Source organism: Belonocnema kinseyi, chromosome 2, assembly GCF_010883055.1.
Source record: "Belonocnema kinseyi isolate 2016_QV_RU_SX_M_011 chromosome 2, B_treatae_v1, whole genome shotgun sequence".
Classification (NCBI taxonomy): Eukaryota; Metazoa; Arthropoda; class Insecta; order Hymenoptera; family Cynipidae; genus Belonocnema; species Belonocnema kinseyi.
Window position 1 is genome coordinate 58,506,639 of NC_046658.1, and position 25,610 is coordinate 58,532,248.

At 30.3% G+C, this 25,610-nt stretch overlaps 1 protein-coding gene across 1 annotated transcript in view; it reads right to left on the reverse strand.

Moving 5' to 3' along the window:
* Positions 1 to 25,610, reverse strand: part of LOC117168506 (CDC42 small effector protein homolog) — a 63,414-nt gene that overhangs the window by 5,180 nt on the left and 32,624 nt on the right. Inside the window, exon 2 of the mRNA XM_033354223.1 lies at positions 17,245 to 17,530. Within this exon, the coding sequence (XP_033210114.1) occupies positions 17,245 to 17,499 (255 nt within the window). The 5' untranslated portion in view covers positions 17,500 to 17,530. The remainder of the gene's footprint in view (positions 1 to 17,244; positions 17,531 to 25,610) is intronic.

The window sequence follows — 25,610 nt, forward strand, 5'->3', positions numbered from 1 at the left end:
TCACACTACATTCTAACATTCAAAGTCTACATTTAGCGGGACAACTAAAAAATCCCAAAAAATAACATTTCCGACATTATAAAATATCCGAGACTACAATTTTCGAAACCAAGCAATTAAAAAATGCATTTAGTAATAAGTTAATTTTTTTTTAAACTTCTTAATGTGTCCCCTAAGGGTTTACATTTTTCTTGTACCTTCTTGGTGGTGGAAGGGGGACTTACAGTTTAAGGTGGGTTCCGAACCAGCAAGAGCAACAGCTTTAAGTACTTAGAGAAAACCTTTTTCTCTAGAGATACCGGTCCCACGACTCTCCGGAGATGAACAACTCTCTCCCTTGCTAGGCTGTTCACCGCATTGGCCGACGAGACTCTTCCAGAGTGCGAGGCGGGAATCGAACCCGCAAGCCAGAGGAGTGGGTCCAAAGCCTACGCTTTAGCCCCCACGACCATCGTCTCACTTTAGTAATAAGTTAATTATAATATAACCAAAATTTATATCAAATTATGGTATATTATTTTATTATTTAACTAATCACTTCTAATTTCCATAATACACGCAACTCACGTTGTAAGAACCCCCGGTTTACGATATTCTTAAAATGGATGGCCTCCGCCTTTTGGTTATGAGAGGAGCCGCGGGCCCGAAAGAGAGGCAGTGCTGCTCTCAGCCAAGAGTGACAAACAGCTTGAGGGCCGCAATCTCAGCGCGTTAGTTGCATCTGGTTGCATCATGCGTCTAAATCCAACAGAAATGATTCATGCAGCCATGCCCGTTAACGTTTGAATTCCATAGATCCAAGGTCACTGCAAGCCATGTCCGAAACCGTTCTTATATCGGGAGTTGCAGGTATTATATTCCGTATACTTTCTTTTTCGTAAATTTTAATTTTGACATATTCAGCTGCTAGAAATTTCATCTTTCTTAGTTAAAAACGCAACAGTGTTGTTTGAAACTTAATCTGTTTTGGTTGACGATACAACTATTTCGTTTAAAGTTGAACTACGCTATTAGAAATTCATTTTTCTGGTTGAACATTCATAATTTCAGTTGAAAATTGATTTCTTTGTTTGCAAATTTATCCACTGTGTTAAAAATTCGATTTCCTTTCAGGAAAACAATTTTTTAAATAAAAATTAAACTATTGTATTTTTAGATTAAAATTTATATTCTTTCGTTGAAAATTAATTTAAGTTGAGAATTCAACTATTTTGTTGAAAATTCGTCGTTTTGTTAAAATTAAACTGTTTTGATTTAAAATAAAAATCTTCTTTGATTAAAAATTGATCTGTTTTGGTAAAGAAATTCAATTTTTTAAATAAAAATTCAACATTATTGAGGGTCTCACTATTTAACTGGAAATTCGTATTTTTGGGTCAAATTCAATTGTTTTCTATTTAAAAAATTTTTAAATTTTACTTGAAATATGAATTATCAGATTTTTATTGAGAATTCATTTTATTACTTTGAAAAGTCAACTACTTCGTTGAATTACTTTATTACAAATTAATTTTTTTTTAGTTGAAGACCCATCACTTTGGTTGAAAATTGATATCTTTTTTTGAAATATAAACAATTTTATAGGAAATCTATGTACTTCATTGTCGGTGGAAAATTAGCTTTTTTAATTGAAAATTTAACTGTTTTGTCGAAAATTCATATATTTTGTTGGAAATTCATCTTTTTTGGTATAATTTAACTATTTGGTTTAATATTTCATATATACAGAACCATCTTGTAAAACACATTCCTGTTCAATCCATAATAAGAGAACTACAGTTCAATTTTTTAAATTATTAATTAATTTATACTTACATTTGATCAACTCAAAATGTTTTTTATAATAAAAGCTCCATTTCAAATGCTTTTAATTTTTAACTGTTTAGGTCTCATTCTCAGAACTATAAAAAAATAGTAATCAATTTTTTACTTCTAAAAATTTATTAAATTACCAGTCAACAAAAAAATGCACTGCCATTTTCCGGGTTTTCCTGGTTTTAAAACATTCCCGGTCATTTCACGGTCCAAAGACCACCCTGCAATTATTTAAAATTCGAATCCTGAAAAAATCTAGAACTATTTTAATAGTCTGAGATTCAAAAAATAATATGCAACGAATTAGGTAAGCCTTATCATAATTATATAGCCTAGGCTAAAGTTTTATAATAAATATATATGGTATGTATTTCCTCCCGTAACCAGGGTTAATGAGCTCCTATCAATAAAGGCCTGTTTTATCCGACAAAAGACATGTTTAAAGCTAAAATTACACGAGCATCATAAAAAATATTTGTTTTATTTTCGGATACACACGATTTTCTAATTTTAAATCATCAGTGTCGAAACTTGAAGCCGTTAGAATCTGAAAAAATGAAAATTCGAAAACACCTTTTCAATTACTACAAGTCAAGTTTAAGCTTTCAATCTTTAATAAACTAGTAGAAATCTGGAGCTTCCAAGATAAAGTTTGCAAATTTTTATTTTGTTGTGGAGAATTTCCAATCGATTGCAGACGGCTACGGCCGATATAGGCAGTCGTTCCGAAATTGAATCAGATTAGATCCTAAAATTAGAAAATCAGAACTGTGGCTTTTAGTTCGCATACTTTTGCGTTGATCCGAATCGTCCTGAATTTAAAAGCCTGTTCCCAGAGGTTACCAAATAGCTAATGGAAAAAACAAAAAATAGGGAAAAAGAAGCACGTCTCACAAAGATGCCATAAGCTACTCACTCATCGTGACGTATTCAATGCACGTTTCTTTGCTTATTTACATTCCATATGAATAGGCTAGACAGCAAAGTCTATAAGTGGGATTTGTACCAATCTGATAATTTCGACAAAGATCGGTCATTGACTCACTTTTTACAAATCTGTTATGATCTCCACAGTCAGTAAAAAGAACCAGTTTTCTTACGAGCAAATCTCTTCAGATTCTTTTCAGATTCTCATCACATATTTCATTTAATACAAGTCTTCATTCAGTTATTCTCTTCTTTAATCAATCAATCAATCAATCAATCAATCGCGATTTTTTGTATTCCATCGCTGGTAGGTTAAAAAACTATTAATATTTTTCCATTTCTTATACTGTATTCTAATTCACTGACCTTCCGTTTCTTTAATTTATTTAAAATTTGATTACGCAAACACCAAAATTCTTTCACATTTTCAATATTCTTATGATACTTAGGAATTCGTTTGTACAAATTCGAAAGTAGCACACTTTTAGAAAATATTTCCAGCTTGGACTGCATCAAATGATTTATTCGAAACAAATGAGATGCTGTGGTATGAAAAAATCGAATTGACGATTCAAGTGGCCTAAATATATGAACCTGAAACACGTCAATCAATCATCAGACGAACAAATATAGAATATGTATAAAAATAATCAAAGTTAAGGTTGATTATGGAATTCAACAAAAAGGATATCAAATCTTTTAAAGAATTAATTTTGCTATGAAAGCATTTTAATTAAATATTTGCGTTTGCCATGTGGCATTGGAAAAGTCGTCTTTTTGTACCACTTTTTACTCGATACTTGATGCTTGCACTTGCATCGAACTCTCTAACCATATCGATGTAACATCCAACCAATGAAGAGACTTTTTATTCGCATACTCTGCCAACTAATCTGACTTAAAAGTGGCTGAATACCAATCCAAACATTTTGAAAGAAAGAGTTCTTGAAATTGATTCAGAATATTATTTTATATTTTTAATGTGACTAGATGAAAATTGACCAAAATTGGAATTTGGACTATTTCTCAAAATTCACAGTGTTTCTACAATTCAATTGCAGGGGAAACAGGGAAAATTTTCTTTGAAAATGGGGCATTTTGTAAATACCAGTAATAAACAAAAATCAATAAATGTAATACTTTTATAAGAAGCCATAAATTGAATCAAACTATTATTAATTTTGTTGCCTCACCCACTTTTGAAATTAAAATATAAAAATACTAATTTCCAACGAAAAACACTAACGTATAATAATTTTGTATTAATATTAACAATTTTAGACGAAAAACACTGTCATTACATAAAAACAAATTGTTTAGGATTAAAATTTTTTTTTCAAAACGCGAGCATATCCTACAATTTTTCAAAAATTTATTACCTTTTTTGATATTTAATTATTTTTTTTATTAAAAGTACTGATTTGCGATAAAAAATGACGAAAAAATTATATGACAAAAATCTTCTGTGAAATTTGATAATTTTTCTTTAAAATAACCAATTTCCAGTAAAAAAGCGTTCAAATACGCATAAGATATTAAAAAATGGTAAATTTTGTTTGAAATCTATATCGACATTTCCCGTGCAAAGCACTTGGTTAACATAAAATTGTACACAAATTTTGTATCTTCTTTTAAATCTAATGACTTTGACTAAAAATTCCGCTTTCAGAAGTAAAACGCTAATATAACACACAATTGTTATCTTGTTATTGTTGTAACTTTTTAAAAATGTTTTGAAATATAATTTTGCCTTAAATAAAAAAAGCAATTTTCAATAAAATAACTAACATGATCAAAAATGATTAAAAATTTCTAAATAATGTAAAACAAACAACGTAACCTAAACTTATGACCAACGTAAACAATATAATCAGAAATTGTTCATGCTTTCAAATTAGACTAATTTCAGGTGAATCATACAACCTAACCTGAAGATGTTGAAAAATTATAAATATTCTTTGAAATCTAACATTTTTTTATTAAAAATACCAACAACTCCTGATGAAAAACACCAAAATGGCATCACATAAAATAATAGAAAATTGTTCGGAAGAGTAAAATTTCATTAAAATCTAATGATTTTTGTGCAAAATAACCGCTTTCCTGTAAAGTCCCGTTAAAATAACCTGAAACTGTTCAAAACATTGCAAATCTTGTTCGAACTATAATGATTTTTGTTGTGAAGTACTAGTTGTCGGTGCAAAACGCTAACGTAACCGTAAATAATTCAAAATAATGAAGCTTTAAAATCTATTAATTTTTTTCTCAAAAATAACAATTACCAGTAAAAAATACGCAAACAAACCCGATTAACTTAAATTACTGAAAAAATGTCATCTTTGAACTTTGATAATTTTGTATGAGAAGTACCCTTTTCTAATGTAAAACTTAACCTGAAATTATAAAAAATGGGTAATTCTGGTGATTTTGATTTCAAAATGCTAATTAGCAGTGAAAAAAAAACACCTGATATTTTCAGAAAGTTTAAGTCTTCTTTGAAACTTACTAGTTCAACATAAAAATTGTTTTATTTTTCAATACTACTTTCCAGTGAAAAACAGTGAAATATGACAAAAAAGTATTCATACATTATATATTATAAGAACAAAAGAATCTAAATAAAGTATGAGACATATATTTGTTCTCTTTTACGACACTCTTGAATCAATCATGTCAGATTTTCTATTTTTTGGGCAAGTCGTCGACAATATTGTGCTTTTTCCAATGGTCTTGAGTTTCTTATAATTCTTGAAAAATTAATCTCAATTTAAAAAATAAAATAAGAGAAAATGGATGAAATTGTCAAATATAGTGATACTTATTAATAAAAAGAGTTTCAGTAGAGTGAATGACGCCTGAAACAAAAGACCTTGGACACTAATGGACCCAAGTGGGGTACCTTACATAACGACTTTGTGAGGATCTTCACTTGGGGCGATTGCTAGAGAGATTGATCAGCAACCTGGGTCGGAGCAGTGTTGCGGAACGAACGTGTCATACATAAATATCACGAGAATTCTGGATCAATCTGGAAATTCTCTATCCCTTCCACACATTAAACCCCCCCCCCCCCGAGTGACTCACGCCTACCCCAAAAGGGAAATGGCTAAATGGTGTATATATTAGGGTAGGTCGGAAAAAAAATGACGGAAATAAAAATTGGAACTCTCTGGAAAAGTAGTGTATTAGGATCCTGAAAAAGTATAATGAATGTGGTACATTAATAATTAATTATTATTTTTCATTAGGCGACAATTTATGTTAATTGGACCCCTATTTTCAAGAAACAATATATATTTAAATCTACAAGAAAGACGAAAGAATTTTTTCATGTGCCCGCAGTAAATTTTTTAAAACTTCAAATTTGTGTTGTTTAGACTAAATTTAGCAGACTTGGTAAATTTTTGGACTAAAATGTTAGAGATGTTTAAAACCTCTAAGACATAAAAAAAATAAATAAACGAAAATATCAAAAACATGAAAATAAGACTTGTTTAATGCACATTTTGTAACGCTCGAGTTGAAGGTTTACATCAATCGACACTTAATTAATTATAATTTTTCAGAGTCCTCATACACTACTTTTCCATATAGGGTAAATGTACAAGTGGTCGGACAACGATTCTAAGGAGGGAGGGGGCTGAATGTGATACCTGAATTCATTACAATTTTTTCTTTTCTTGAGTATTTCTTTGGAAGGAAACGGCTACTGGATGGTGGTAAAAGGTATGAGGCACTCTCGCACGAAAGAGTTCAATCCATGGCCCTGACCTGCAGTCCGTAAAGGCACAACCTGCACGATGTGCAGATACACTGATGTTGGTTGCGGTCGACGATTCGATCGTAGGATTAATTCCGCAGCACAGCACGATTGCAACGGTACCCGCGACCAGCGGACTCGGAATCGCGGATCGATTCGCGAATAGGTATAATGAAAATCTAAGCATTAACTACGTGGAAAGCACCTCGACAATGATCGGTTTCTGGTAGAGGTGGGCGAGTTCAACGTATTTTGTCTTAGGTCGAGTTCGACTTTAATCGTGAGAAAAGATCACTCTTTGAATCGAGTTCCAGTTTACTGAAATACAAAGAGGATTAGGAGGAAAAAACGTTAAACAGCGGTTATTTATTGTTGATTAATCGCACCCAACTTACTTCCTTGATTTTCAGAGAGATTTACAGCTTAACGATTCAGATTATTTCATTCGTTTGTTTTCAAAATTATAACTGTCTTGTTATGATTTTATACATTTTCTGCAAGTTTGTAATATTCAGGTTATCTTATAATTAGGCAATTTGCAATTCCCATTTTTTCCGCCCGATTTAAAGATGTCCTTTTTTAACTTGTCGCAAACTAACGTATAGAAATGTGAATTTAAGGGTGGCCGAAAACCTTCACTTTCAAAATTCCCTGACTCATTCCTGATTTTTTCCTTACAAATTTGCCATTTTCCCTGGCCATTAATATTTAAAGATCAGTATTTTAATCTTGTAACATCTTTAAGGTAGAATCTTTTATAAGCGGAATAAATCTATAAAATTTCAGATTAAAATTTAAAGATTTCCAACTTTTTCTTTGGTCCAACCAGAAAAGATAACATTTCCACCATAAAGATGAATTTTCAGTCCAACGAACGAACTTTTGATTAAAAAAATGACTTTCTAACAAATACTCGAATTTTGAAGAAAATAATTATATTTTCAACAAAACAGATGCATTTTTAACAAAATACTTGAATTTCCTGGCCACAAAGAAAAATTTTCAACCAGAATTTAATTTTGTAAAAGAAAAAGAATTAATTTTCAAACAAACAGTTGCACTGACACACCAATAGTTCAACTTTTAAGCAAGAGACGAACTTTCAATCAACTGGTAGAATTGTTAATTTAAACAAATTAAACTTTAACGAAAATAAGTTGCAATTTTAACCAAATACTTCAATTTTTAACGCAAAAAGGCGAATTTTTTAGAAGACAGTTGAATTTTCAGCAAAAAGATGAATTCTTAATGAAAAATTTAATAGTTGACCTTTGGACAGAAAAAAAGCGAATTTGCAAACAGAGCAGCCTTTTCAACATAATGTGTAATCTAATATAGAAAACACTTTTCGATGACCTTGGAATAATTTTAAAGGTAAATTTCCATAAAATAGCACCAAGTTATCACTACGGTTTTAAACATTTTTGATTGCACGGTCCAACATGTTTCAAGTTGAAACAAAAAAGTATAACAAATTTTTATATTTTTCTGGTGAAAGAAATACTTAAGTAAAATATAAGAAATAATAAATCATGATGAAAATGCCTATTATATTTGATTTTATTTAAACTTTAATAAAATATTGAGATTTACACTGTTTTGCAAAGTCTTTTTAAGAAATTGACAAGATGCCTCCATTCATTCAAAACAAGATAAAAAAATGCTAATTATAAAAATGAGAATTGAAATGAGAAACGTCACTCCTCGTTTCACATGATCCGTATTTTATATCTGACGAAATAATAAGCGAAAGTGACTCATGGTTAATAAATAATACTATTTATTTTCAGTTAAGGCGATTAATAACATTATTTTCAAAGTTAAAAATTCTGAAATTTAATGCGGGAAATTCTTCTACTTATAAAGTATTTAAACGTTAAAATAATCGAAATTCTTGAAATTTAAACTGGAATGCTTCTCCCTACTTTGATTTGCTTTTATAATTACAAAAGCCTACTGATAAAACATCCTTTTCAACTTTCAATTGACAAGAATCAGCAGATGATAGTTTTACTTTTAAACAATACGGTGAAATCGTTTGCAAGTCACCATTTTCGAGAGAAAGTATTTTTTAATCTTCAGCCCACATGCACATCTGAAAAATGAACAGTTACTTTCATCACAAACGGTTCTTTGAAGTATCCCTTGTTTCTGAACCAGATACCAACTTTCAACTTATTTTTAATGCAATAGAAGATTTAAGCCCTAGAAATAAATTCAACAGGTATATAGTAACACACATAAAAGTAAGCTAAAGGTAATAAATTACCCGTGAAATGAAGATGGACTAGTAAACCAGAACGTTGGCGCATTAAAGAGGCATCAAGCTTGATAGTAACATCGAATCGAATTATGAAACTCAAGTACCTAAGCAACAATGCTGGACGTGTTGCAATTTGTTCATAAATTTAATAGAGACTCTGAGTATTTTTAATTTAATCAGCCAATTTTTGTTTCTCGACCTTTTCTCTTCTCAGAATCTGATAACATTTTTATCTAATGTTTTTGCTCTGCTTACAGAGTAAAAATTCCTATTCAGAGAACGATAATAAAAAATCTAATTTAGGGAGAAAATGTCGAAACTCACAAAATGCTGGTTATATACTACCCGTTCTTCAATAGTGACGCACGCATGAGTCATATTCAACGGTCACTTTATGTTTTCTTTATGCTTGAGAACTGCGAAAATCAACACGTTTTGCTAAGATGAATTACTCAGTATTTTCTCCTTTTATTGCGGACTATCTAGCGTCTAAATCGTTAGTTTAATGTCCGTTATTTATCAAATTGAGCATTGATTGGCCGTTGGACTCACGAAAATGAGCTTTATTGCTATTTAATTACTTTACTACGCCATTTATTTCACACTACGAAAATGTTGATGGTTTATTCTATTTTTTAATCAATCTATTTTTTTTCTTCAATTTTGAAACACAATTATAACTTTTGTAACAATTTTTTCAAAGTATTTTTCATAACATTAATTCTGTTTGAATGGAAGAAAACTTCACTATTTTTTGAACGTGAACAATTTTTTAACTTAGTTTCAAGCCACTTCAAAACAGTCAAAAATGAAAAATTGGCATAATTACAAGTTGCAAAGTTTCTGTAAATCAAATGAGAAAGATATGAGGAAATAGTATATTGTGCAACAAGTACGGAAAGTACACAGTTCCCCACGAGTGTGAAGTTAGCTGCACGAGCCAGAGACGAGTCTAAGGGTAGTTGTAGGTGAGTTGGAGGCGAGCCGAAGGCGAGCTGTAAACGAGCCGAAGACGAGTCGGAAACAACCCGAAGTTAAGCCGATGGCAAGTACTGTAAACCTCACAAGAGTTTCAACTGCCTACTTTTAGCTCCTGTAGCACACGATAGTTTTTCTAACAAATGCGGGAAATTTTCGATTTGAGAAACAATAAAAACCAATTTTTTGAAAAATTATGTTAATTTCTGGAAATTTATGTTAAAATTACAAAAATTATCTAAAAACTCCGGACATTTTTGGTAAATTTGTAAATTACCGAAAATTTATAGAAATTTAGTGTATCCGAAGCTTTTTGGAATGAATTCAAAAATATTTGAAAATTTATGGATAATTTGCTAAATTTATGAAAATTTTCCAAAATTTTTAGAAATTTACGAAAAATGGGAAAATCACCGATAATTTCAGATATCTAGAAGTTTCCAAAATTTTGGTAAATTTTCGGTAATTTATCGGTAATTTATCAGTCATTTATTAGTTATTTATGGTAACTTATCACTTCGAGTATGTCCCATAACTATTCACTACTCACAATCAGTCTCTCAAGCGTCAAATCATAATGAAGTGAAGTTATGATTCCGACAGTTCTGGAAAGTAATTCTGACTCGAAAGGTGCAAGCGCAACAGAAAGAAAAAGTAATCTTACTCAAAGAGCGCAAGCGCAGTAGACAAAAAAAGTCTTTTTCTAACTGCTTTTTACCGCGGTTTCGGAATTAGTCACTTCCCACACGCAATACATGCCTCGAAAATCGAACTTTTCGTGCGCCTGTTAGAAAAAATATATTTTAATAATTCGAAAGGGACAGCTAGCTGCAACGAAAATCGGTGGGCGTAGCATAATTATTTCCGATGAACCTAAGCACTTCGATTTCTAAAGTATGATTTTATATTATTATTGTTTATCGAAAAATGTACATATAAAAAATTCGTAATACTTTTTGCACGCGTAGAAAATGTTGACATTTTCGTACAAAATGGGTTTGTAGTTCAATTTTAGATCTAAAGGCAATTTTTCTCTGAAAAAAGCGATTAAAAGGGGATCTCATTTATTATTAATAACGTTTTATATCAAAATGATATCTATCTCTCATGAGTTTTTTATTAATTATTTTCATTAATGAATCTTGACTTTTTCAAAGTACTTTGTTAAGTAAACTAGACATTTTTTTGAACACACAAATTGCTTTCTGAAAAACCTTCGTTCTCAGTTATTGTCTCCTTAGACTTTTAAATTTATTTCTAATGTATTTTTATGTGTGGAAGCCTCTCAGATGTTAATAGCGTAAAAAATATAGAAATTGAAAACATTAGTCAAAAAAATAACAAAATGACGAATATTACAATTTTTCAAATACGCACATTATTTTGGATTTCTAAAATGTGGTTTCTGTAAAAACAACTAATATATTTTTCTCTAATAAGCCGGTTTACGTAGTTTGTTACATATGTATTAGGATGAATTCTTTTTGCTTGAAAATTCTGCTGTTATATTGCTAAAAAGTTAATATCGGGTTGCAAATTCATCCGCTTTATAGACAATTTACCTTTTTAGCTTGAAAATTTAACAATTTAGCTACATTTTTTTATTCCTTGACAGAAAAATGCTTTTTGGTGGAAAATTTGTCTTTTTGTTTGATAATTTATTTCTTTTGTTAGAGATTTACTCTTTTTTTAATAAAAAATGTTAACCTTTTAGGATGAAATATCAACTAATTGATTAAGATTTGAACTACTTTGTTAAAAATTCATCTTTTGTAAATATTTTTCTTTTTTGTAGAAAATTTATCTTCTAGATGGAAAATTCACTTTTTTGGTCAAATTGGCTTTTTTTTTATAAAATTAATCTTCTTGATTGTAAATTCACGTTTTCGGTTGAAAATCCAACTAAATGGTTAAATATTTATTTGGTTGATAATGCAATATTTTTACTTGAAACATTAACCATCTCAACCTAGACTGGGTGAATTATACCCAGACGATATTTGCGACTCGCTATATATTTGTTTCAGTTTTGTGAACTATAGTAATATGTTCAATTCATCTTATTAATTTCATAATATTCATTTTTGTGAGACTTTTAGCTATAGTTAAAAAAAAAGAAAAATTCTGGTACGTTAATTTGAACCAGTGATATTGAAGTCTAGGCTGAGAGGGTTAAGAATTTGAGTGACTATAATTACAATTTAATATTAGTACATAAATTGATTTCATTTAGAAGAATCAGTTCCCGTATTTTCATGAAAATTCTCCATATTTCCTGTGCTTTTAGAGAATTTTCGACTGTGAAATCTGTTAAAAGATGTTTTTGATTTACAACGACAGAATTGATTTATCTTTCGAGATTAGTTTCTCAATTGAATCGTTAGATTTCTTCGCCGTGAACGATGCCTTTCAAATCTACAAAATTAGCGAATAAATTTTTCAGAAAATATCCTTGAATTTAAGTTCCTGATTCCTAAAAAATTAATCAGAAGTTTTTAAAAAAGAGAGAAGACGGAAAATGGAGAAAAATTATCGATTTGAGGTGTTTAAGGGGATTTTTCAAATTTACGGATGGGAAGGGGGGTTTGGTAACAAACAGTACGGATTGTGATCCCCACAATTTAGTATTTTAAAGACATTGTTGACTTTAAACTTTTTTTTTTAATCTGACCAATCGAAACATCAAAGGTGAATGCGAATCCGGCTTGACGGGAGATCTACTCTCAAGGGCAATAACTTGAACGGGCGCCGAGGAAGAAAAAATCACGGAAACGGGCGACCTCGACCGCCTGTAGTTGCATTCTCGTGTGTGTACTCTGATAAACTTGTCCTTAATAAAGGCCAAAGTACATACATACGGATTAACACGAACGCAAACAACAAAATATGTAGAGCGCGTTTCCACGCATTCCATTCTGGCTCAACACTACTCTGGCGTCGTTTTAATTGACCTTTGGCATGGGTGCCCCTGTATCTTGTTTGATATCATCACATCACTTTAGACACTTGAGAAACAACTATCAACAATCAAGGGAATAAAAATTCCTGGCGGCTCATACCTGTTTTAATTCAAACTTTGAAATTCCCACTCTCATAAACATTAAATATTATCAGTGCCTACCAGAAGGATGATTTTAAATTCCCCGCTTTCTCCTGGGAAATTTTTCATTTTCCCGGTCTGTTAAATATACTTATTTAAAAAATTTTCATGTAAATCCATACAAATTTGATTGTAAATCTTTTGGAAAATTCACTGTTTCAGATCTGCATTATATATTTTTTTAATTTTCAGATCCAATTCAGAATTACACATAAATACTTCGTAAAATGTCCTACCCCAAATAAGAATTATACTTAGATTTTAAAAGAAAATAGAACTAAATATAATAATTCTCTTGAAAAATTTCCTGAACCAACTCCAAATTAAAATTATTTTCAAAAATTCCCTGTTTAAAGTTTGACCTATAATAATTCTTTCAAAAAATTTCCCATTCAAGTTCAGTATTACAGATATCTGTTTCGAAACCATTTATTCTAAATCAGAATCATAATTTTTTTCGGAAATTTCCTCTTTCAGGGCAGCATTATAATGGTTTTGGAAAATTCCCTGTTCCAAATCGAAATAATATTTCTATTTCTCGAAAATACTCTGCTCCAATTCAGAATTACATATAATTGCTTCGGAAAATTTCCTGCTCCAACTCAAGATTATCATTTGTTTCATGTCGGATTTAAAAATTTTAAGGTATAAAAAATAATTGCTAATAGCTTCACTTATATTATCGCGATTGTCGATAATAAAGCATTTTTCATTGTTCGTTACGTGACTGAACAAAATAAGAATATTAAAATATGAAAACACGTTTAATGTTCATTTTAGAACAATCCGAGGTATAGTAGAATTAAAAATACCGGTAATGTTTATAAGAGTAAGAATACTAATTTTAATATTCTTAAGAGTACAAACTCTTTTTAAATAATTTATTACTTTTAAGATAGAGATTAAAAATCTCGAATATCTTCGAAAAAAATGATGTCAAACTTCTGACAATGAGTCACCCATTTATTTTCAGAGCGCATGCATACACATCGTATTAAAAATCTGAAGATGATGACGTCTTTTTCGCAAATATCACGCTACCAATACTGTGCCTAATACAATGATTAAAAACATCATAAATCTAATTTAATTTCGAATTAAATTTTTTAATTTCGTATTCAACTTTTCACATTAATTAATTTTTCTACAGCTATTAGGAAACTAGAAACGAAAACTAAATTCGATAATAATGATGGGATACTTTTAAATTCCAAAGAAAACGAAAAAAAGGATCAGATTCCCAAAAAGGCGCGACATCTGAGAGCAAAAGAATAAGCTTCGAATTTCGAAAGTAACTTTCTTATTGAGGAAGAAAGACTTTAACGAATGAAAAGTTTCTTCACCACCAAGTATCTCTAATTACAAGATATTTATTAGTCAGAGTGATTTACGTACTGCTTCGTATCTTTACTACCTGTGGCTAGTGTAGAAATGAACGTAATACATATTCTCATTACGCGTCTATTGACGCGTGAAAGTGAGAGTCAGTGATAGCAACGTGGCAACGATCGATTTTTCATGTTTACCTATAGGTTACGCCTAGTTGTTCATGCAAATGTAACAAAATGTCAGCTTACAACTCATTAACCTGACGGAAGTACGACAGTGTTAAAAGTACAATGAACCCTGTCGATTGAAGTTATTATTAAACGCCAGACTCGTTATGGCACCCAGAAACAACTTACAAGTATTAGTTATAATTTTATCTTTACAAAACAAGTAATGTGTCATGAGAGTATAACTGCTCTTATCCATCCAAAAATCCCGCCTACTTCTTATTTAGCGATTCTGAAACGCAACTTGGTTCTGTTTTTTTATCAGAAGTCTCATTTACACCTTGTCTAAAAATAATTATTATCGCTTATCAGAGATCTTCCAACCAAGAAAGCAAATGTATGAAATGTAAGACTGGTTAAGACTCATTGATTTTGCTCATTTATTTTTCTGATATTCTAAAAGTCAGGTTGCTTTCTTTTATTAGAGTTAATATAAACTCCCAATTGAGAAATTCCCTCTCCCAATTTACAAATTCCCTAACTTTTCCTGACTAATTTTACATTTTTCCTGGCCGTTCTAAATTTTTCTTTTAGGTATCAAAACAACCTTGTAACTAGGAGATTAATAATGTTTATAAAAAAATCAAGTTTGTTTCTACATTTATTTTTAACACTTTTAATTACGATTAGAAGAAAATAGTACAATTTTCTACCAAAGAAATGAATTTTTAACCAAAACTAGTAAAAAGTTAATTTTCAACGAAATAAAATAAATTTTTAGCGAAATAACTAAATTTTCATAAAAAATCTAATTTTCAACAGAACTAATTTTTCAACCCAAGAAATTAATTATTAACCAAGAAGATGAAGTGCCAGCTATTCAATGCTCCAGCAAAAATGTAGTTATATTTTGAAGTAAAAAATTAATTTTAAAGAAAAAAAAAGATTTTTAACAAAATTGTTCAATGTTGAAGAAATTGGTTTTCAAGTAAAATGACAAAACATCAAAAGAAAAAAGAATTTTTAACAAATTAGTTCCACTTTCAATCAAGAAGTTGAATTTTCATTAAAAAAAGACGAATTTAACAAAAAGTAGTTTATTCTTCAACCAAAATAGATTAATGTTTAACCAAACAGTTGTGACTAACCGAAAAAGATGTAAAAAAAAATTTCTACCAAACTGGACGAATTTTCAATCAAAAAAGATGAATTTTCAATAAAAAAGAATTACTTTTTAACGAAATTGTAGGATTTTCAACAAAATAAACAAATGAAGTGTGTTGGAACCAGTTCTTAACCTCAAAACTGAATTCCCTCATTTTACTTCATAAATACTATGGAATTACATATTTGTAATGAAAAAAATAAAATAAATAAAAATCATTTTTAACAAAAAGAGTTGAAATTAGCCCATTTTTTACTCCGAATGCAGACTTGATTCAGAATAGTAGGCCCAATATTTAACGAAGATATGATTTATAGTACTTATTGAGTAGAATGAGACAATTCAATGTTGAGGTTTGAGCATGGTTCGAACGTCCCTAAATTCAACTTCAGTTTATCGAAGATTTCCTGACGCTGTCATGGCCAGTTTTAAAATCCTTGACTTTCTGGAATTTCCTGACCTGAAAACCCTGTCCCTGGACTGGCATATAGATACGCTTAGAAGCAATCTCGATCAGAGTGTGATAGAGTCTACTATCGGCGAGAAAACTATAGGCATCTGCCTTTCAAGCTTAACAACTCAGTCAAAAAAAAAATGCTAGCGCAACAAAAAAAACAGTCATATAAAAGCTGAAAGGGTTCTACGTAAATGAGCTTGAAGACGTTTATGTAAAAAATTTTTTGCGCTTAGCAGACTGAAAAATGTAAAGGAAAGTAAGGATTTTCAGGTACATTTAGGAACAGTCAAGTTTAGAGCATTATTTCTTATAAAAGGGGCGATGGGAAAAATTTGAAAAAATTCATGAGTATGAGGAACTCTGTTGTGAACCAGTTGCAGTTGAGAAATTTAAAAAATAATAAAAATTGTTGCTTAAAAGTACAAAAATGTGCAACTATATTATCTTCAGTTCTAATACAGATATTAAAGCGATTCAAACTGCAAACTGTAATGAAAAGGCTCTGTATTTATTTTCAATCACCCGGAAGGACGTGTTAGTCTTATTTTTTGTGAAAATCGCGATATTTTTATACATTTTTTTTATTGGAAAACAAGTGACAGATAGCAGGGGGGGGGGGCTTTTTTTGTTTTACTGCTGACCGCTGGTGCCATTCTTCAACCTCTGGTTCTGAATGCTTGAATGACACCTGGCGATTTTCACAAAAAATAAGACTAACACATCCTTCCGGGTGATTGAAAATAAATTCAGAGCCTATTAATTACAGTGTGCAGTTTGAATCGCTTTAATATCTGTATTAAAACTGAAGATAATATAGTTGGACATTTTTGTACTTTTAAGCAACAATTTTTATTATTTTTTAAATTTCTCAACTGCAACTGGTTCACAACAGAGTTCCTCATACTCATGAATTTTTTCAAATTTTTCCCATCGCCCCTTTTATAAGAAATAATGCTCTAAACTTGACTGTTCCTAAATGTACCTGAAAATCCTTACTTTCCTTTACATTTTTCAGTCTGCTAAGCGCAAAAAATTTTTTACATAAACGTCTTCAAGCTCATTTACGTAGAACCCTTTCAGCTTTTATATGACTGTTTTTTTTTGTTGCGCTAGCATTTTTTTTTTGACTGAGTTGTTAAGCTTGAAAGGCAGATGCCTATAGTTTTCTCGCCGACAGTAGTTATTTCAACTTTGATATAATATCCAGTTTTGTTTCAGTTTAGAATTAAGTTGAAACTTAAATCTGGCCCTTGAATTAAGATTTCAATTTAATATAAATTCACCTTGACACCGAAAGATGCTTCGTAACCGCCCTTTCCTTGCATTTGTGTCTGGATGGCGTTAAGGTGGGCACTTGCCATGTCGAGATCACCGCTACCAATATGTCCAGTGTGTTGAAAATTCGTGGGTGCTCCTATCATACTTCGGTCTATCCTGAGCCTTTGCTGTGGCCTTTGTCTCTTATTCCGTCCTCCTGGTCCTTGTTGAGTTAGACAACATGTGAACCACTGCACCCAAACTTCTCCAGTTCCAGCCATCTTGCTATCCTTGAACTTTCTCGTTTTGATTCTGAAAAAAAATCTCCATAAGTAAATCATTTTAATAAAAATATATACAACACACTTTACCAAGGAGTGTACTCAAATCCTGAAAAAAATTCCCTGACAATTACAGGTTTTTTCCAGGTATATCAAGATTTTTCCAGAAATATATATAAAATTTCGCAAATTCATTATGATTTTTCAGTCCTTTTAAAGAACTAAATACCTGAAGATACTAATATTTATATGTGAAATTAAATAAATATTTTTTTTCATTTCACAGAAAATTAATTTTGAGGCTGAAGTCAATGTTGGCATCCTTTAGATCTGAAACTCCAATATAACTCTTTTTAAGGGTTCATTTAGTTCCTAGATATTCGATATATGGTGACATGAAAAAGATGCGAGGTTGACAAAAATCTTCAAAATAACCTTAAAAACGGCCACATCTTATGTCCATCATCTTCCTTTCATGAATTACTAATCTCTATCATTTTAAGTTTCTTCATTACATTTTTCTCAGTACAATATCACTAAATCAATGTTATCGCGTAAAAGGTGCATCATTAACTTATGAAATCTTCGAAGTGAGTCGAAGCAGAAAATGAGTTCTGTACAAAAAGTCTCTATTATAACACACATTTTGGGTTCCTTTGGAACAATTGATCATTTCGGGTTTCTTTTCGGCAAGAGAATTTCTTTTTTGCTGCAGCTCCATTGGAACCAAAAATCGGTTCTACCAGAAAGCTAGGCTTTTTCTGTCGAGTAATTGACTAAATAAATATTATTACATAAAACGTAATTAATCGTGTCTTGAAGTTGTTCCTAAAGTCCACGAATTTGAATAAAATTGTTGCCCCAGCGGGGTCAAGAGAAAGTTGACTGCTTACGTTCTGAGCGAGCGAATGTTGTGTTCGCTTTAAGTCAAGACCATTTAGGTGCATGTCCGAAAGCGGACTTGAATGGGATTCCCAAGGTAATAATTCAAACAAATCTCTATTTGATCTTCATATACTTAGAATTCAGTGGATATTTGAAATCTTTATATTTTGAATGAAATATATTTTTCAGATGAGTAGATAACCAGTTCAAGTAGGGGAAATTAAGAGATTTTTATTAGAAAAAAGGGAAATATATTCTTCTAAGTAAAATGAATGTGGGTAATGTATGAAATTCAATTTAAAACTCTTCAAATTCTTAAGAATTTATAGTAAAAATATCGTACATAAATATAGTTAAATTATCGACAAAAAAATACGAATATTTAACAGAATTTTCAACCAAATAGCTGACTTTTCAGCAACACGGATACATTTTCAACCAAAATTAAACAGTTTATTTTTTAATTTAAAATTAATGAATAAAAAAAGCAACTAATTTTTAGCAAACGGGGCCGTTAAGAAATACGTAGACTTTAGGGTGGGGGCACGAGCGTTACACCAACCTTAAAGTTACATGCATTTACTACAGAAAAAGTGTTAAGTAGGGAGGGGGGGGGGGCGTTACGTATTTGTAAAGTATTGGATTTTTAACTGTAATGGTAAATGTTTAACTGGAATAATTGAATTCTAAACCAAAAAGATGAATTTGAACAAAACATACTAATTTTGAACATAAGAAGATAAATTTTCAGCCAAGAATTGAATAGTTAAATTTTCAGTAAAAAAATTAGTTTTAGATCATTTTTAGACGAATAAATCTGGTCTATTTATTTTTGTTCGTATCTTGCACTCTTTGACTGCAAAATGGATATTTCTTTTTTTAGTATTTTTTGTGGTTAAAACCAGAATCGTTATTCTGAAAAGGCTAGTGAATTCCATCTTTCTTTCTGGTACCTAAAAACGTGTGCCAAAGCGCAATCCAAGTCGATTAGTCTTTCAAATTTCGAAGGATTCAGGAGTATATTTTAACAAAAGAGTTTAACTTTCAAAAAAGTAGTTGAATTTAAAAAAAAAAGGTGAATTATAAACAAAACATGTAATATTTGCTATTTCAAACAAAAAATGTTTTAATTTTAAATCAAAAACAGATTTGAATTTTACCAAAAGGACGAATTTTCAACCAGATTTAGATTTTGAACTGAGAAAGATTTTTCAGTCAAAAGAAAAAAAAATGTCAACCAAACTGTTAAATGTTCAAGCAAAGATTAACTTTTAAGCAAGAAAATTAATTTATAACCAAAAAGCATGAATGTTCAACTACAGTTGAAATGAATACCAAATGTGGCTCATCATTTCACGGTTCGTCTAAGCGAGCATAAAAATAATTGCGTGTATTGATGATTCTTCGTGTGAACTTTGTGCCATAGATACGCACAATGGTGCTTACAGTTAACTCGAGGAAATTGTTCTTAATTATATCATCGGTGTGAGCAACGAGGTATAACTTGAGATGAACGCGACCTGTGCCAATATAAGCAGAATATGACTCGATGATGATTCTCCAGTAGTCAAGAACACGGAAGTCGACAACATCAGAAATTAACTCGGGTCTTTGGCCCATTATACAACTTTAGCAAACCGCTTACAATATTCCGAACTTATTTTAATTCAGTGTTTTCACACATTTTAAATTTATTTTGAAGTAAAAACTCAGAAATGTTGACAAAAGGTCTAGCCCAACTAATTTGCTAACTGTTACAGATGTCAAACTATATTAATTCAATATCGGCGCTTTCCGGTACAAGCAAATTTAATTTTTATTAAAGAAAATAAAATTGTCCCGTGAGATAGATGAATAATTTCTAATATTCACCACAAAGCAACCACAGTTCAATCTCAAGTATACTTTCACAAATTTATTAGGCAAACACCTGTTTGACGAGAATATATCATTTTTCAATAGGTCGAATAAATATTATTATTATTATATTACACTATTATCAATGAATCGTTTGAACCAAAAGTAAGACACCAAATTTGATATCTTCCGCCTTGAAAGGTCTCAAAATCTATAAAGCGTTTCTACTCAAGTTCCTACAACAGAGTCAACATAAAACTTCACTGTAAATATTCCCGATTTTTCCTTGACCAACTTCTAATTTTTCCCTACCATTCATATTCAAACATAAGAATTTTAATATTGTTATTTGACCAAGAAAGATCACTTTTTATGAAAATGCTTTTATTTTTAATAAAATAATTCAACTTTCAGCAAAATAGTTCAAATGAAATTTCTACAAGATTAATTCTCTACCAAAAAACAAAAATTTTGAAACGAATAATCTAATTATCAATTTCAAAAAAAAAAAATCAAAAAGTTAAATTACCAGTAAAAAAAATAATAACAAGTTTTTTAAGAAATAGTCCAATTTTCAATAAAAATTATCAATTTTTAACTAAAATGATGAATCTGTAACCCGAAAAACAATTTAAAAAAATAAAGATCTACTTTTAACTCAGAAGTTTCATTCACCAACAAAAAATAAGTTTTTTATGCAAATAACTTGAGTTTTTAACACGAAAACATCAATTTTTTACAAAAATGAGGAAATTTCTAACACAAAAGACGAATTTTCAAATGAAAAATATCAACATCCTACCAAAAAATCAAATTTTTACAAAAATGAGGATACTTCTAACACAAAGGACGAACTTTCCAATGAAAAATATCAATGTCCTACCAAAAATAGAAAAGTTATATGGTCGGTTGAAATCATTAATTTCAAATAAAAAAAAAATCTGCAAAATAGTTCAATTTTCGACGAAGAAATGAATCTTTGAAAACAGGAGTTCAAATTTTACTGAAGTAGTCAAATATTCATTAAAAAACCTTAGTTTTCACAAAAATAGTTCAACTCGTAAGTAAGAAATCATTTTCTCTTAAAAAGTATTTTTCAACAACATGGTTCAACCTTCAACCAATAAGTAGTTGAATTTCTGTCTTTAGTAATGTAATAGTAGACAGTTCAACCAAAAAGATGTGAATTTTAAAATTAAAAAACAGTTGAATTCAACCAAAAAAGACAAACTTTCAACAAAATAGTTGAATCCCAAACCAATTTCTACTAAACGAGTTAAAATTTACAACCATGAAGATGAATTTTCCAGAAATAGTTGTATTTGTAACCCAAAAAGATTTCAGTTGAATTATTACTAACAAAATATTAACTTTCATCAAAAAAGTTTATTTTCTACCAAAATAGTGGAATGTATATCTCCAAAAGTAGAACTGTTAATAAAACAGTTGAATTTTAAACAAAATGGTAAAATTTTTATTCAAATAATAAGATTGTTCACTAAAAGTAGAATAAAATAATTTCAATTTTTCCGATCTACGGGCACCCTGTACAACTAATAGAAAAAATATATGTATAAATCCCTCTTGGAGATTCTTGATGGGATCTGATTTGTTTCAGTAAAACTAATTGAGCACCAGATTGAAAAAAGGGGAAATGATAATCTAGTGAAGATCTGTCAATGTTATCGTTGTCAACATCGTGACGACACACTTAACGCTTCGTCGAGGGTATAAGTTATTGGGTCCAGGTCTCTCGTCCGGCTACCGGATGTTTCTACAACACGGTGACTTTTTGCTCTCTACAAGCTCTTTCTCCTATCACACGGCTCTTCGTTTAAAGTGGATCTCTCCCTACTCTTTCGACAGGCACCCGTTATTTAGGGACGCATATTACACGCAATAACGACACACTCTAACCTTTTTTTTTTTAAGTTAAAAGTCAACTTTAATACTAAAAAGAAGGATGTTGAAAAAAGTGCTCCTCCCGGATGGCAAAAGGGATAATTATACGTCAAACGGAAATTCGTAACTAGCACAAATTTATATTGTTCTATGTGCGACACTAAAAAAAGATGACACTCACAGATAAAAATATTCATTCATCTTTCCCCTATAAAGTATGGATTAACTGATATAAATCAGGGTGGCCACAAAACTTAATTTTTAAAATTCCTTGAATTTTCCCTGACCATTATTATTAAAAGACAACAATTTTATTCTAGTCACGTTTTTAAAGAATCTTTTAAAAGTGGTATCTAATAATTTATCATTATTATTCTCAGGGCTGCTAATGACTAATGACTAATATTCTTTTGAATTTAAAAAAATGGGATAAAACTTATGTGGGTTCCAGGTGAATTTTAACGAATTCTGGATATAAATTCCCAAGACTTAAAAAAACTCACTTAAGTTGAATTCGAAAGAATTCAAATAAGTTGAAAAAAATTACACAAATTCAAAAAATGCCATTGATTTCAGTAAAATGGGTTAGGTTTGAAAGCAGCTTTAATCTGTACCTCGCCCTTTGGGTTCTCATGTTACATCTGATCGCCATGTACATATCCTTTTTTACGAACTCAATAAAGATTGATTATTATTTATATTATTATTATTATTATTATTAAATTCAAAGGAATTGAAAAAATTTAAAGAGACTTCTAAAGAATTAAAAAAATGAGAATAAATTAATAACAATTTCGAAAAATGTGGGGAAATCTCTTAAAATCATTGGCAATCTACAAAATCCCTCATTTTTGTTAATAAATTCTTTGAAATCCATTAAAATATTTCCTGAAATCCTGAAAAAGCTTTTGAAAATTCTTTGGCTAATTTAAAAATCGAAGTGTCTATTCGTAAGGCTGACAGAACGAGTATGTTGTGATCGGTAAACAAATTTACATTTTTATTTCAAAAAGAATTGAGACTAGCGGAATATGCCCTCGATCATTAAAATTGAAATTGCGACCTTAATAAGAAATATTTGATTTCCTGGTGAATGGGTGTTAAAATGCATCAGTGTAGATTAAATCGAGTTCTCGATTGAGTCTGATCGTCGTTTTTATTTTATTTATTTTTTAATTGCGCATTTCCTGTAATGCTTGGGGGCAGGAAGCAATTGAAATTTATTATTGGTGATAACGCGTCAAACTTTGTATGATACATGCGGGAAGCACTGGCATATAAAGGTGGTTAAATGCGAGAATGCTTATGAATGATCTCGTCAAGAGCTGCATTCCCCTTTGCCCCTATTATACCAGAGTTGAGTTTATCAAAAGATTACCCGTTGAGAATCGGTGAGCGATTGAGCGGAAATTCACGAATCATTTGCGTCATCAGCAATTTAATCAATGCACCTATTTCGATTGTGCATGATTCTCTTTGTCAAAAAATTACTTATAGACTATTAAAAGTTGATGAACTACAATTTTAAAAATAAGCAAACAGCTGCAGCAGTCACTTCTTAAAATTACATGACATTTTCAGGTAGACTTTTTAAAAAATTCGATTCAATTAAATTTCATTCCAATACATTATAATCGTCAGGACTGATTACTAGACTTATTTTTGGACTACTTATTAAGCATTTTAAACACTAAATGAAATTATTTTAAGCTCAAGACCTTCAAAATTAGAGAGTAGTTGAAAAAAAATAAAAAGAATAATAGATACCGATAATTTCTAAACTGAAAGTGGCTAAAGTTAAACAATATTTTAAAAATAAAATAAAAATATTTTTCTAAATTTAAAGAGCTGTAAAATACACAATAATTCAAATTATATGTCTTAAATATTAAATCATTTGTTATTTAATGAACTAACAATGTAATAATATCCTATAGCAACTTCATAAATTAGACAATTTTCACATTACTATCGTTTAATAATAATGAGCAGTTTTGAATTCTTCACTTTTGAATCTTTCAATATGGATAAATTTGAAATTGGCAGCATTGATAGTTACGTCTAGTCCTTCCGAAAAATGTGTGGATTTGGAAAAGGGGATGGACTAGTCGCCCCGAAAATTCCGGACGACTAGCCAAGCTTATGAAAAATATTGGACTATTCATATCGCCTACATAATTACATAATTTTAGATTAAAGTGTTTAAAATTTAACATCCTTTAAATAAAAGCAATGTGTACTTTACGTAAAAGTTCTAAAAAGCAAAAAAAAGTTGACAAATTTACAAACAATAAAAAATGTTTCAGCATAATTAGTTCAGAAGTTATGACGTCTTAAGGCCATGTGATGACTGGGTCACGTGAACAGATTCCTACCTAACCGTCCCTTTTTTAATTTCCAAACTTATTTTCACACGAAGCGCCACATCTAGCTGAAAGTTTGGGATACTAAATAAAAAGAATTAAGAAAGGCTTTGTTCATAACTATTCAAAATTTATTATCAGACCCACCTTTCTTAATGCTTATTTCTTATCCCAAATTTTAAGCTCGATATGTCGCTTCGTGTGAAAATTAGCTAGGAAATAAGGAAAGTGTCGATAAGGTGGGAATCTGGTCACGTGACCCACTCGACACATGGCCTTGAAGGAGGTTGTTTTTTGTAGAACTTAATATTATAGATCGAAATTTGTATTGAAGACTTATTTTGTATCATTTAGAGAAAATTGACAAATTCTTTATTATTACTTTATATATTTCTAATATATTAATACCGACATGAAAAGGAAAACAGAGCAAAAGTTTTAGAATGTGAACGATTTACAACATTGAACTACTTCACTGAAACAAAACAGTGTCATAATTCGAATATTCAATTTGTAAAAAGAATTTCACAAAAGGCAGCTTGTTATAAGAGAGTATATCTTATGTTCTACATATAAGAGCTAGAATATATTTGTTTAATTTTAAAGGTAAGTTAATCTACTTTAATTCATCTTCATACAACTTCCATGTAGGATGTACACTTGTGCAGGGAACAAGATATTATGTGACAAGAAAAAGATGTAAAGTTTTTTTTTCCATTGAAAAATCTATTTAAGACGTCATAACTTCTTAACTAGTTACGATAAAGCATTCTTTTTTTTTAATTGTTCGGAAAATCATGATTTTTTTTTGTATTTTAAAACTTTCAGGTAAAACGCACCAGAAAATTATAGTTTTAAGAAAACTGATCTTTCACACCTTCTTTAAGACATGACGGGAGCGGAAAGTCAATCAATATTAATCACATACGGGAAGTTAGGGGCTTAGTTTTACCGAAAAATTAAAAGGTTTATACCAGAAAAACTTTGCTTATTACTTATTTGAAAAAAATCACATAAAGTGATAAAAAAAAACAAATATCGAGTTATTTCAAAAAAGGGCCTAACGATTTTTTTCATGTTCGGTCACAATTCTCAGGAGGTATC